This window comes from Microcebus murinus, chromosome 9 (genome assembly GCF_040939455.1).
Source record: "Microcebus murinus isolate Inina chromosome 9, M.murinus_Inina_mat1.0, whole genome shotgun sequence".
In the NCBI taxonomy this organism is placed as follows: Eukaryota; Metazoa; Chordata; class Mammalia; order Primates; family Cheirogaleidae; genus Microcebus; species Microcebus murinus.
In genome coordinates, this window is record NC_134112.1 from 101,123,489 (window position 1) to 101,137,025 (window position 13,537).

General features: G+C 46.7%; 1 protein-coding gene across 3 annotated transcripts in view; it reads right to left on the bottom strand.

The window, feature by feature from the left end:
* Window positions 1–872: 872 nt before the first annotated feature.
* PAXIP1 (PAX interacting protein 1) overlaps window positions 873–13,537 on the bottom strand; it is a 60,282-nt gene continuing 47,617 nt past the window's right edge. For 2 of the 3 annotated variants that reach the window (XM_020289634.2, XM_076006753.1), the window contains 8 exons: window positions 12,389–12,459; window positions 10,738–10,840; window positions 9,561–9,729; window positions 5,567–5,667; window positions 4,052–4,186; window positions 3,895–3,970; window positions 3,640–3,704; window positions 873–1,500 (listed from right to left, as the gene is read on the bottom strand). In XM_020289634.2, coding sequence (XP_020145223.2) covers window positions 1,489–1,500; window positions 3,640–3,704; window positions 3,895–3,970; window positions 4,052–4,186; window positions 5,567–5,667; window positions 9,561–9,729; window positions 10,738–10,840; window positions 12,389–12,459 — 732 coding nt within the window. In that variant the 3' untranslated portion in view covers window positions 873–1,488. Of the gene's footprint in view, window positions 1,501–3,639; window positions 3,705–3,894; window positions 3,971–4,051; window positions 4,187–5,566; window positions 5,668–9,560; window positions 9,730–10,737; window positions 10,841–12,388; window positions 12,460–13,537 lie in introns of those variants that run through there. The other variant, XM_076006754.1, reaches the window with a different exon arrangement.

A 13,537-nucleotide genomic window follows, 5' to 3' on the forward strand; every position in this document is an offset into this window, starting at 1 on the left:
AGAACTGTCGAGATCGTACAAATGGAGACTAAACTCTCCCAGGGCGTGGTGGTGCGTGCCTGCAGTCCCAGCTGTAGCTGCAGTCAGTTATGGTCTTGTCACTGCACTCCAGCCTGGGCGACAGAGCAAGACCGTGTCTCTTAAAGAATAAACTCTCAATGGATCACAAGTATTTCTAAGAAGGCATTCATTCGCAAAATTATTATGAAAGCCAATCCAGTGTTTCAGGCACATGCCAGATGAGCAAAGCGATGTGAGAGCAACTCTGAACATCTGTGACAGTATTGGTTAACATGATCGCCAATACGTTAATAGCTACTGCCCTTATGTTTAATAAACCGGTGGTCTCCAATTATTTTATTGTACCTACAACTCCGTAAGAAGCGTGCTGCAGTAAGACCTGGGTTAGAAGCAGGGTGGATGTGGGTTTTTGTAGTGTCACTGGCTCTGACTGGTTGGTGCTGTGCTTAGAGATCACTAAATAGTCTGAATCTACCTCTGCCTGGGAGTTTATTTACTACATTGATTTTTTTTTTTTTTTTTTTTTTTTTTTTGAGACAGAGTCTCGCTTTGTTGTCCAGGCTAGAGTGAGTGCCGTGGCGTCAGCCTAGCTCACAGCAACCTCAAACTCCTGGGCTCGAGTGATCCTCCTGCCTCAGCCTCCCAAGTAGCTGGGACTACAGGCATGCGCCACCATGCCCGGCTAATTTTTTATATATATATCAGTTGGCCAATTAATTTCTTTCTATTTATAGTAGAGACGGGGTCTCGCTCTTGCTCAGGCTGGTTTTGAACTCCTGACCTTGAGCAATCCGCCCGCCTCGGCCTCCCAAGAGCTAGGATTACAGGCGTGAGCCACAGCGCCCGGCCTCTACTACATTGATTTTTAAAAGATGGCTGGCTTCCAGAAATTATTTCTTAAGGAAAAAATTTAGTAGATAATACTTTGTCTTGAAATTACTTAAAATGTGATCCAGTTTGATGCAAATCACATAAATTATGCAGAAAATATGGAATAACAAAGGATCCCTCAATTCTAAGTTCAAAAGTACATTTATTTAAAATGTGGGCAAGATATCAATATAAAAGAAAACAGAGTATAAGAAATAAAAATAATCAAAGTACAAAACATTTCAAATCTGTAACATCCATAATTTAGAGATAGCAAGGTCTTTATTTACACCATTTTATTCGTGGCTGAAGTCCCGTAACGGTTTTGTGAAAACATTTAGAAACCTGGCAAATGAATCATAAAACCTAATGTGGGCTCTTACAGTCATATAATACAAAACATAATTTATGTTTCCTCAGAACAAAACTGCACATCTCAATGAGATGCAATATATTTATTGTATTTGTTTTCCTGCTTTGAAGTCTCGCCTCCTAAGAAAGCAGCTGGAAAACAAGAGCGTCCGAGGCAGCCCGGGGCCTCCTCCCGCCAGCTCTGGCTCCGACCCCCGCTCCAACCACGCAGCAGTCCAGGAGCCATCAGTTAAATTTATATGTGCGCTTGTTGAGGAAAACAACTTTCAAATGCAAGGCAAAAGAACAACATCACATAAAGGTTCCAGAGTGAGTTATTACCCAGTTTCGGCTACTACTTACAACAACGCTGTGGCATTGTTCTGACCTACCCACACCCCGGGGACCTGAAAGCCTCCCCCAGAGCTCGCTCACCCGAGCGCTGCAGCCGGACCCCATCAGTGCTGCGGACGCCACCCAGCTCACTCCACCAGGAGCCAAAGCCGAGCCCATAACAGCCGCAGCCGCCCGCCCTTGAATTAACATGGACGATGGCAGCCCTAAAGGGGTGGCGCCCCCAAGGCCCCTCCACAGATAACTAACTGCTTTCTACCCAGACTTTCAAGAACACCTGCTGACCTCTGCAGTTCTACCCACCCACTTGAGCAAAATAAGTCAGGCTACAGATACAACCAAGGGCCCCTGCGGTAATGCTCACAAAACACCCATATAACCCCTAAAGCAATTCTTCCCTCTGAAAGTCAATGTAGTATATAGCACAGGCCTTCTGACGTATAGATATGAACGGTAGAAAAAATGCAAAAGTACATATTATATTAAAAAAAAAAATGCTTGGCCGGGTGCAGTGGCTCACGCCTATAATCCTAGCACTCTGGGAGGCCAAGGCGGGCGGATTTGCTCGAGGTCAGGAGTTTGAAACCAGCCTGAGCAAGACTCCATCTCTACTATAAATAGAAAGAAATTAATGGGCCAACTAAAAATATATATAGAAAAAATTAGCCGGGCATGGTGGTGCATGCCTGTAGTCCCAGCTACTTCGGAGGCTGAGGCAGGAGGATCGCTTGAGCCCAGGAGATTGAGGTTGCTGTGAGCTAGGCTGACGCCACGGCACTCACTCTAGCCTGGGCAACAAAGTGAGACTCTATCTCAAAAAAAAAAAAAAAAGAAAAGAAAAAGAAAAGAAATGCTTATAGCATATCTGCAAAAACTTAACAGGTTCTTTATCATTTCTATCAGTAACTTCTGATTTCCTAATCAAGGGAGACAGGGAACACACCAAGATCTGACATTGATGACAAGAGGGCCTCTGCACCGAGCGCCGCTCCAGCCAGACAGGCCTTCTACGGCCACACAAGGCGTTTGCTTCTGGAGCTGATGCTTTCTCCCAGTAGGAGAGACCCCATTAGGTCTTCTGCCTAATGTTACAATCATAAGCTCTTTAAGGCCGAGAGGACAGTGTTTGATAAATGTAATTAGCTAGATGACACAGGGACAAACAGGGGAAGACAAGCTCACCACGGACGGATGCCATTCTGACCCTTAGGGCGTACTGGAGCAGGTCTGTCCTACACGCCCTTGTGGGGGGTGGCGGCTGGCGCGTGGGTGGGAGCTGGGGACCCTCCCGCGGTGAGGCGAGGAGGCGCCTGCCCTCCGGCCCGACCGCCCCGGCCCCAGGAGAGGTGCGAGAAATGGCACGGGGAGCAGGCTCCCCTCAGTGGGACACCGACGTTGACATGTGTAGTTTTTCCCTAAGGATTTGGGAAGCACGTCTTGCTTCACTGATGGGCTATTCACATGTTAAAGTAATTAAGAGATTTTTAACAAGGAGTATAAATAACAAATGACAAGCTTTATTTTTTTTCTGAATACCTGAAATATAAAAAACCCTAAATGTGTCAAAATGCATTACTGTAAAGATTTACCTTTGCAATTTTACCTAATGTTAATACTTTATTCATTTTGATGTTTCTATTAAGCTGTTTTTATTCCCCATCTCAAAGTTCCTGAGTACAGAGACTGTACACAACCAACTCTAACTGTGAAAACTACAAACTCAAAAATGAGCTGATAAAAAGAAACATCTATTTATTCTGGCAACTCTCTTCTATTTTACCAAACTGTCAAATACTGAGATATCTGCATAAACCGGACAGTACGGACCCTTTCTAATTAATGTCACCTACTGAAACCAAACTCTCGGCAAGAGGATGTTTCCCCTGACATGCAGGTGAGTGTTCTGAAGGGAAACCGCCGCTAGCCGCACCCAGCGCACAGCAGGCAAGAGCAGCGGCTCACCTCGGCACAGACGCCGTCTCACCAGTCCTGACACCCTCTCTCACGTCCAACCCATCCGCCGTCCGGTCTCTTTCGAAAAGGATATGACTCGTAGTCCAGCGTCTGCGTGAGCACGCCCGTGAGCACGAACTCCGCGTTATGCACGTCTGCACGGAACGAGACAGAACTGTTAGACACGCAAGCGAGCGCAGTGCCGTGCGTGCACACACATGCCAGCATGTGCGCACACACATGCCAGCACGTGCCGCACACATGCCAGCACGTGCCGCACACACGTATACCAACACGTGCGTGCACACACACATGCCAACATGCAGCAGGAGCGATGGGCCGTACCTATTCCTCGGGCAAAATAGTCTCGACACAAATGAAGGTCGTTTTCGCAGGATATTAAGATGATCTCCGACAGACTCTGGGGAGAAGCAAAGGAGTCCGTCAGTGAGCACACACCGCACCCCACACAGCCACGGACTCGACCGCCCGGCCCACCCACCTTGTTCTGCTTGTGCTCCATGAGCTTCCGGAAGGACGGCTGCTTCGACAGCACCTTCCCTCCTGCACACTCCACAATCGCCTTCATGGTCGAAAGACTTGGGCAGATTCCAGGTGTGATGTAAAAGTATTTTGTCTAAAAATAAAATAAAAATATGTGTGCTATATTCCTGAAAGGCTTTTAATTTATAGAGTACATAATTTTTCATAGAATCTGCCATGAGATTTTTGACAAACAATCTAATTTCATGAAGTTATGAAGATAATATTCTCCCACTACTCAACCTGAAACAGGCCTAGAGGAATCCAGGTCTGCAAACTGAGAAAGTATTTAAGCATTTCCCATGTTAAGTAAGCCTATGATGATTAAAAGTAATCAGAACTTATGCTCCTAAAACAAAGTGCTTTGTGAATAAGCAAGAATATTAGGAACACTTCTTCGCAATTTCTATAAAATTCTGAATCAGCATTACGTTTAACCACTTCTATCTTGCCAAGCAGCACACTGGCACAGCACAGTTCCTGGCCTGTATTCCTTTGCTTTCTTTTCTCTAAGATTATCTGGACTCAAACAGAGTAGGAAATGATATTGGTACTTAATTAAGTGGCAGTAATTCTCTAATAAGCTTGCTCCGGAGTATACCACAAACTACTGGTTTAACTGCTCATAGAAAAGAAAAAACCAAACATTTAGAAAAATCAGGCTATTTTTGGTTTAAAAAAAAGTCTTAACTCAGTATCGTGTATCATTTCTAATTCTTAAGTTGGCTCCTTAAGAAATTTAAAGAACAGATTATCTTTATTGATTTACTTAGTTCTCTGCTACAAAAAAAACCATTTCCTAACTGTTCTAAGTATCGTATCTAATATTTAAAAATCTTTAGTTCTGAATTATTTATGTATACATTCAATTAACATTTCTCCAAGTATGTTCTCCGGCTAAACACACACTTACTGAGAATGGCATTAAGTAAGCAATGTTCTCCAAAGATTTATTAAAAGCAGAAAACTTAACTTACATGTCTCTTACCAATTAAATTATTCATACACATACTCTTTAAGAACCTTATTCCTAATAGATCTATTTACTTAACTTTGCACCAATTTTCATGAGTTGCAGTGAGGAGAACCCTCTGGGGGTCTGCACTTTCCTGGGGACACCCCAGCGGCCGAGTCTGAGGACAGGACAGGCCACTCGGCGCCAGCAGGCTGAGCCCAGCCGCCCTGGAACGCACTTTCCATCCAACTACCTGTTCATTCCCTTCAACTGGATCATGTGTTACATCTACCCAAACTCATCTGACTTTGCCTTTAAAATGTACCTTAGAGGGGGGAGGAAGGGACGGGTACATACAACCACAACGAGTAAGCTGTGCAACATTTGGGGGATGGACACGCTTGAAGCTCTCACTCGAGGGGGGAGGGGGACACGGGCAATATATGTAACCTTAACACTTATACCCCCATAATACGCTAAAATAAAAAATAAATAAAAAATGAAAAAAAAAAAGTGTACCTTAAAGAGTGGAGAAACGTGTGCCCGTTTTAAGGACTCTTCCAAACTGAAGGAGAAAAGCACCTCGGCCTCGGCGTCTCGGAGAACGTAGTTCTGCTCGTCTGGAAGACAGGGAAGAAAGCACGCGCCCTGAGGAGCAGGGCAGGTGCAGCCGCCCCGGAGCCCTGGCCCTCGTTCAGGTACGCGCCGCTCACGGCTACAGTCACCTGTGCACCCTTTGGATGTTGGAATCTCACGTAATGATCTGTACGTAATTTACTTCCCTCTGAAAACAGCCAGACTCAGACCAATAAAAAAAAACAGAAAAAAAAAGACAAGCAGGCAGCCTTTCTCCCAGATCAGTGGTAATTAACCTTTTGGGGCCATACACTCAGCTCTGCCCCCTTCCATAGGTGCGCCCCTCCTCGTCCCTCGGCTGTCGTCTCTCACAGCATGTGGGGAGCTCACACACCTCACAGCCCTCAGATCCCAGGTCAAGAACCCGAGCTCCAGAACGGCAAGCTCTAAATGACCGTCATGTCCAAGTGTACCTACAACGACCAAGTCCTCAAAGGCTTGAGGGACGGTAGAGTCAATTAGCTGACAATCAATAAAACTTTACAGATTTACCAAAAACACATTCCTTTTAAGCATATAAAAGTGTACTGCAATTTACAAAAGACAGTTTTGCCAATTTCTGAAGACTTCTGAAAATTTTTAATGCACTGAGTTTTCACAGTCAAATATGCCAACATAGTCAAATATGTCAAAAGTTAAAGATCCCAAAATGTTTTCATCTTCCTATATCTCATATTCAGAAAAGCATTTCTTCTCCTTCATTTCATAACAACCAAGTACCCTAATACAGACAGCTCAAACCCAAAAATACACACGTCAGAGTGGAAAGGGCCGAGAAGGAAGAGTCCAGATTTAGGGTCGGCAAACTGGAGTGGAGTAGATGACACACACTTTGGGATGTGTAGGCCATCTATTATTTCTGTTGCATACTCTTTTTTAAACAGTGTTTTACAAATGTAAAAACCATTCCTAGATTACGGGCCACAGTTCGCTGACCCCCGGGGCAAGAGCAATCACACTGCTACGGAAATGCTGAAAGCTGTTTACCCATTGCTAGAAATACAAAATTGATCCACCAGTCAACCAGTAGATGAATAATAGTACTTTTGTAGGTGAAAGAAGATAAGAATGTCTAAAAACTAGACAAAAAATGAACCAGCTGTGCCCGACTCCCGAGCACTGGCAGGCCTCAGTGGGGCTGCGGTGGCCCGGTACCCCGCCCCGCCGCCCACAGTGCAGGGCTGGCAGGTGGATGAGCGCCCGGACAACCCAGGCAGCCCCACAACCCCAGCCCAGCCTCCTGGTGGGCCTGGAGCAGCTGCACCAGCCTGGGGTCAGATGCCGGTCTAGAATGATCCAAAATTAGAAAAGATTTGGAGGGAGAGAAACTATTCCTGGATGAACACAATAACCATAACAGAAGATAAACCACCAAACTACGAAGAAACGATGAAGATGTTTTATGAGGAGCAAACACGCTGGGATGAGGAGATCCGCTACACCCTGGACGGCAGCGGTACTTTGGAAGAGATGAAGGGAACAAGTGGATCTGGATCTTCCCGGAGAAGGGAGACTCGGTAACGCCCCCCACGGGGATCTGTCGCCGCTTCGCAGTGGGCGAGACCTGCGTGGAGGCCATGCGGCTGTCTGGGGGAGAGCCAGCGTGGACAGGTCTGACCGGCCAGCGGGGCGTGTCAATGCCGGGGAAGAGCGCATGAACTCCCGGCACACGCAGCACGGCAGCGCCCCGGGAACATCCCACTGTGGGACATGAGTTTATCCACTCACCCGCTGGAGGACACCGTGGCTGTTTCCAAATGTTGGCAATTACAATAAAGCTGCCATAAACATTTGTGTGTGGGATATTCTTCAGTGCTAAAAAGAAATGAGCTATCAAGCCATGAAAAGATATGGAGAAGGAACCCTAAATGTATATTGCTAAGTGAGGGAAGCCAGTCTGAACAGGCTCCATACTGTAGGGTTCCAACTATGCGACACTCTGGAAAAGGCAAAACCATGGGCTCAGTAAGACGACGCGTGGCTGCCAGGCGCTGCGGGGAGGGAGGAGCAGGCGGGGCGCAGGCGACTTTCGGGCCGTGGGCGCCTCTGTGTGGAGCTGTAAGGGTGAACACATGTCAGTACGCATTTGCTAGAGCACAACGAACACTGAGAGCCCACAGTGAGCCCTCGCATAACTACGGACTCGGGTGATTCTGGCTCCAATGCCAACGTGAGTTCACTGAGCGTAACAAACACACCGCTCGGGCGCGGTGCTGACTGCAGGCATGTCGTGTCCGTGTGCGGGCTGGGAGCACACGGGCGGAACTCTCTGTACGTTCTGCTCAATTGTCCTGTGAACCCAAAACTGTCCTAAAAACGGTGCATTTAAAAGAGGAATCATTATAAATTGGGCAAAATATCTTAGGAGACCCTGAAATTTGAAGGATAAACTATGAAATGTGTTTTCTGAATATGAAATGTTTACCATATAACCACTTTATATCCCTCAGAGATCAACACAGCAGCGATGTTAAAGGAACAAAAGCCAGCCAGTCAACCAAACTTCCCACAACTGTAAGTTTTATTGACAGGAAAAGAGCCAGATTTTCACAAACTAGAATAGTAACCTTAAAAAATTAAGTGAATTGGTCACTTGGCAAACTAATTTTCAACAAATTGGCAAGTTCCTGGCTAGAGAAGACAACTTGAAATCAGAAAGTAACGACAAGATTGCGAGGCTGGTGCCGCCCCAGGGCAGCCAGCGGCCGGCGGAGCCCGACAGGCGCGACCCGCGGTCCCTGCCTGGGTGCGTCTCCCTCCTAAAGCGGAACCTGAAAAATTACTCTAAATCTTCTAACTCTCCACATTATACAGATGATGATTCAGTTGATGATTCAGTTTTTTTCTTTACATTAATGATTTATTCTTTCCTATGTTTTATTGCCTTAGATATAGAATCATGAAATTTTAAGTTTGGTTCTAGCTTTGCTATAAACAGCAATCTTAAGTATCTTTATTTCTCTAAATCTTAATTTCTCATATGCAAAATAAGACTACCTGAACTTTAAAATATATACACCTTTTATTTATTTATTTACATAAATATGAATTATGTTTAAACACTAGCGGCCAGGAAAATAGCATGGATCTAAAATATTTCAATTTAACAAGACTGATTTAATGACAACTTGTACCCATTAAGGGATAAATAAGGTTAGTTTAGCCAGAAGAGCTGGTGCCAGTGGGGACTAGTCGTGCCCTGCAGGCCTCGCTTGCCATGGGCCACACACCTTGCTCTCACCCTTTGGAGCTAAGCATTCTACTTAAGGGGCAGAGCGCAAGGTGAACGCAGGTGAGAAAGTGTGAGAACATGGTCATACAGGGCTAACCACTGGCACAGAAACACAAATACGTAGATGCCTTAAATCAGGCAGGTAATAATATTATCACGACACAACACGGTAGCCAGGGAGTTCAGATTTAGTGCCAGTGTGGTTAGGGCACAAAGAACAAGTGAGAAATAAAACTAAGAGCATGGCAAAGCTTGCTCAGCATGGGGGCATGTGCCCCTGCACTTGCTCCCTCCAGACGAGGGACCAGGTGAGGACCAAGAACACACCTGGGGAAGGTAAGAGGTGCCTGGCCTGGATGACAAACTGGGGACACCAACCCTGCAGATAGAGGGTGAAACCACTGCTACATAGGACAGTGAAGGCACCCATTTGTCTTGGCTATGATGGCTCCTATGGGGAAAAAACAATTTACAATTTATGATCATTTTATACTTAAGCAAGGTTCTAAAACCATCCGGGTATATTAATACAAGAAAAAAAACCCATCCTTTATATAGATGTTTCTTGCGGTGAAAATGGAGATAAACCCTTAGAAAATGAAAGTCTATCTGACACCAAACACAGGCCCTGAAGCTGCCACTCACCGATGAACTTCTGGCACTTGAAGCATTCCTCCAGCCACTCCGGCGTGACTATGTGCTTCACCACGGAAATGGCCGTCAGGAACTTCACCGTGCGCGTCACCTTGCTGGCGACGAGGTGCGTGCACTTCTGCGCGGACTCGGCCACCTCCCCGCCGAGGATGTAGAGCTTCTGCAGGGAAACAGGCAGAGATGAGAAGCCGAGCCCCGCGCAGCCCGCCAGCACAGCGCGGCACAGACGGACGGGAAGCGCGTGAATGCGACTCTCCCCAGAAAGCAGTATACCGGGTGCTACGAGACTACAGGGGAAAAATGGAAATTGGACTCAGCATTTACATTTCTACAGTCGCTTCCACACAGATGAAGATGAAGACAGTAAATCCTCCAGACGTCAATAACACATCTCCATGAATAAGTGAAATGACGCAAGAACGATGCAGCTCACTTCACAAGGAGTGATCTGCCCGGACTGTCTCGGCCGGCACCGGGGTCAGTGAGGTGCATGAACATGCCGTCTCCGTTTTAAAAAATGATGGCTTAAACACTGACGACGACATAGTAAACAAATGACCTCTTACTAACAAAACTCATATTTTAAAGTAGAAAAATAAAATTGCACGAAACTTGTAATAGTAGCATTTATAATTGCTTCTTTTTCTTAAAAAAAAAAAAAGGGAATAAAAATGTATGAATCCAGCACAATATAGGTTAACTTACATTCTTAACCACCCTCCCTCCACCGAAAAAAGTAGCAAAACAAAATCCCATCATCTGCTGGGCTGTTATTTCATAAAGAATATTTAAAATCTGCCTCCATCTATCATCTAACAAATACAGAGGCCCCTTTGGCCTCACTGTACCCAAGAAAACCCATCTGGGGTAGACTGTGTTGCCATCGGGGAGCCTGAAGAGGAGCAGTCCTCTCACGCTAGAACGACACGCGTGCAGCCTTGCAACGTTCGCCAGACTACAGACGTGGCGCCCGGCCTGCCCCGCTGATGAGACGCGAGTATCTAAGTACGACACGACAGCACTCAGCAGGGCAGGAAGTCATCGGACACTGATGACTGGCCACCGCCAGCACGCTAAGGACTGCTGTGACGAGACACTGCTGCCCGCAGGGAACACCGACAGAAAGGGACGCGGCTCAGAACGCTGTGCGCAGCGGGGGAAGCTGCACCTTGATATACTGCTGCACTTGCATCGGCTCAAACCCAGTGAAGAGCACGAGAGGGGTCAGCTCTGGGGTGAGCTTCCTCGTGGGAGGCGGGATGTCCTCGATTCTGCAAAAGACACAAAGTGGCGATGATTTCATTACTTACAGTGAAAATACTCTCTAGAAAACAAGGGATTCCAATAGTTTAACGAGCTTTTACAGTTTTAAGTGTGTGTGGCTTTTATTCTTAGAGGGAAAAGGAGCTACCTGTCCTTTCCCATTTACACAAAGTCACCTCCCAAAAAGACTACATCTGAAACTTACAAGGGAAGCACCTAATTCACTTTTAGTTAAGATCAATATTTTCTCCATCAATCTCTCCCAATTAATTTTTTTAAATTTGCTTTAGAAAGAAAGCAAATATTAGCATTGGTTTCTACGTTTCCCTGATTTTGCTAGTTTAAACACCATTACAATGACTGCTTTTCATTTTTCATATCAAGTTTTTAAAACAACCTTGGTGACTGAGGCCACTCCCCATCCGAATGTTCACCTATCAGTACGAGTCAGCCAAGGGGGGTGTCCTGAGAGCTTCCGGTACCTTTCTAATTCTAGCCTCTGTCTTCCACCAGAAGGTCTAAAACAAGCTGTTTTACTCAAGCATACATTTCGCATCAAACCTTTTGGTTTTTTACATTTCCTTTTTCCAAGTCTTATTTTTCAGCTTATATTTAAATGAGACAGTCTGGGAAATTTTTATTTTAAAATTTATTTGTGGCAATTTGATCACAGTCTTAAAAAACATTACACAGGATTTTGCTACAAAAGTCAACAGCATGCCAAATGTTTAGAGGCTTAAAAAAAAAAAAAAAAAAAGTCGACAGTTCGGTGTGTGCTCTGGCTGCAGGGAAGGGAGGGAGGGAAGGATGGGGAAACCGGCCACTGCAAAGACAAGACGAGCAGCGGCATTTCACCAGGTGCGGCAGGGAGATCGGAGTTTTCTAGAGTGAGACGGAGAACAGAGCTCCCTTGGCGTGCACCTGCACCTACTGTGCCTCACTGATCACACGCCGGACTTCGTTACTGTCTCGCGCTGGCCGGCCATGTCCTTCCCAGACGAGGCCACAGCGATGTGCATCTAACTCCGCGCACCCCAAGCCAAATACGACACGCAGGTGTGGTGCGCTTGGCGTCCCAAAGGGGTCATGGATCCTCCAGCGCACGGTGGCTGCTGCTGCCGTGTCCCCACCGAGCACTGGCAGATCCGAGCAGCACAGCTGGGAAGTCCCGCGTCCCCCCGCATCCCAGCGCAGGGCCGGCTGGGGCTCCGTGGGGTGCCTCTGAGCTGGCTCTAGACTCCCCGCCCATTCCCACCACAGCAGCCTCTATTATACATAGTGGGGGGTGGGGGGAGAAGAGAGGTTCACCACAGTTTCTTAAAAAAAGATTCAAAATTTTTCAGACAAAAAACACATATACTAGCCTGTATCCATTATAAGCGGTCCTCAGTAATAAAGTGAGACCTACCACAACAGAGCTGTGAAGAAAAAAGCAAACACTTTCAAACCCTATTTACTGTGAAAATTTTCAGAAACTTTCCCTAATTGCCCCCAGTTTTCCAAAACAGACCTGGAAAGACAGCTAACCACGTAGAAAGTTAGGTTAGGATTCATACCTGGCTCTTTTGGAAGAAGGCTGGATATTGGTGACTTCATTCTGTTTCAGTTTGGGAGGTAGTCGTACACCCTGTAATGAAAATATTATCTACTTTAACCAAACCAATCTCCCAAGTCACACAGTAGCTTCCAAGAGATTTGCGCGTCCAATAACCAAACGGCTTGGCCACGTCCTGGGACCTGGGACCGCGCTCTTGGCGGCAGCACCGGCCCGCGCCTCCCGCGGCCGGGACGCAAGCCCCAGACGCGGCCAGGACTGCGGACGGAGCCTCCGGCTCAGTCCTGTTGCTTTCCCTCGTCTTTCAGCAAATCCCCTGCCTCAGTTCTTTACAACAGCTTTGTGCCCTTCCTTCCTCACCTCAAGTTACATGTGCAGCACTCTGAACTTCTCAGGACCGATTTCATTTCAAATAACTCATCCTGTGTCCCAGCTTACGATGTGGGAAACACGTCCCTGCGGTTACCCTACCCTAAAAGGCTAGTCGCAAAACTGAAACTGCGCCACGAGACTTCGCAGAGACGTCACAAGGCCATCAGAGCAACAGTGCTGTCACAGCCCGACAAGGCGCCGAGCCCGCGCTGTGTCTCAGCAAGGCGCCCACGTCACGTCCGCGGGGACCAGCTGAGGCCCCGAGCCCAGAGCAGAGAAGCTGCGCCAGGCGAAGAGGGGGACAGGTTCCCTCGGGTCCCCGCCACCGCCGGCCCCTCCGCTCTGCCCGGTCCGTGTTCACTCCGGCACGGCGCAAACTACGAGGCTCTTTCAAAAAGACATTTGGGCGTGTTTTACTATTTGAAGCAACTACCTCTCAGTCTTACTAATTCACCTTAAATATAACTGAGGTTTTCTAAATACTGCTGCCATATCAAGACAACCAAAGCAGACACAAGCATATCCACAGAACATATCCGGAGTCTATTTGCCCCGTCATGTGGAGAATCCAGTCCTACAATAATGCACAGGAAGGTTTACGCTTTTTATTACTACCTTGACAAGAAATCAAACTCGCAACCCTCCATTTCCGAAGATCAGTTAGTCTCCAATTGGCACTCACTGGTAGAAGGACAAAGCACACGCAGGATGGACAGAAAGGGCAAATGGGCCTCCTTGTCTCTGAGATTTTCTGCCGTTAATCACCGACACAAAGCCA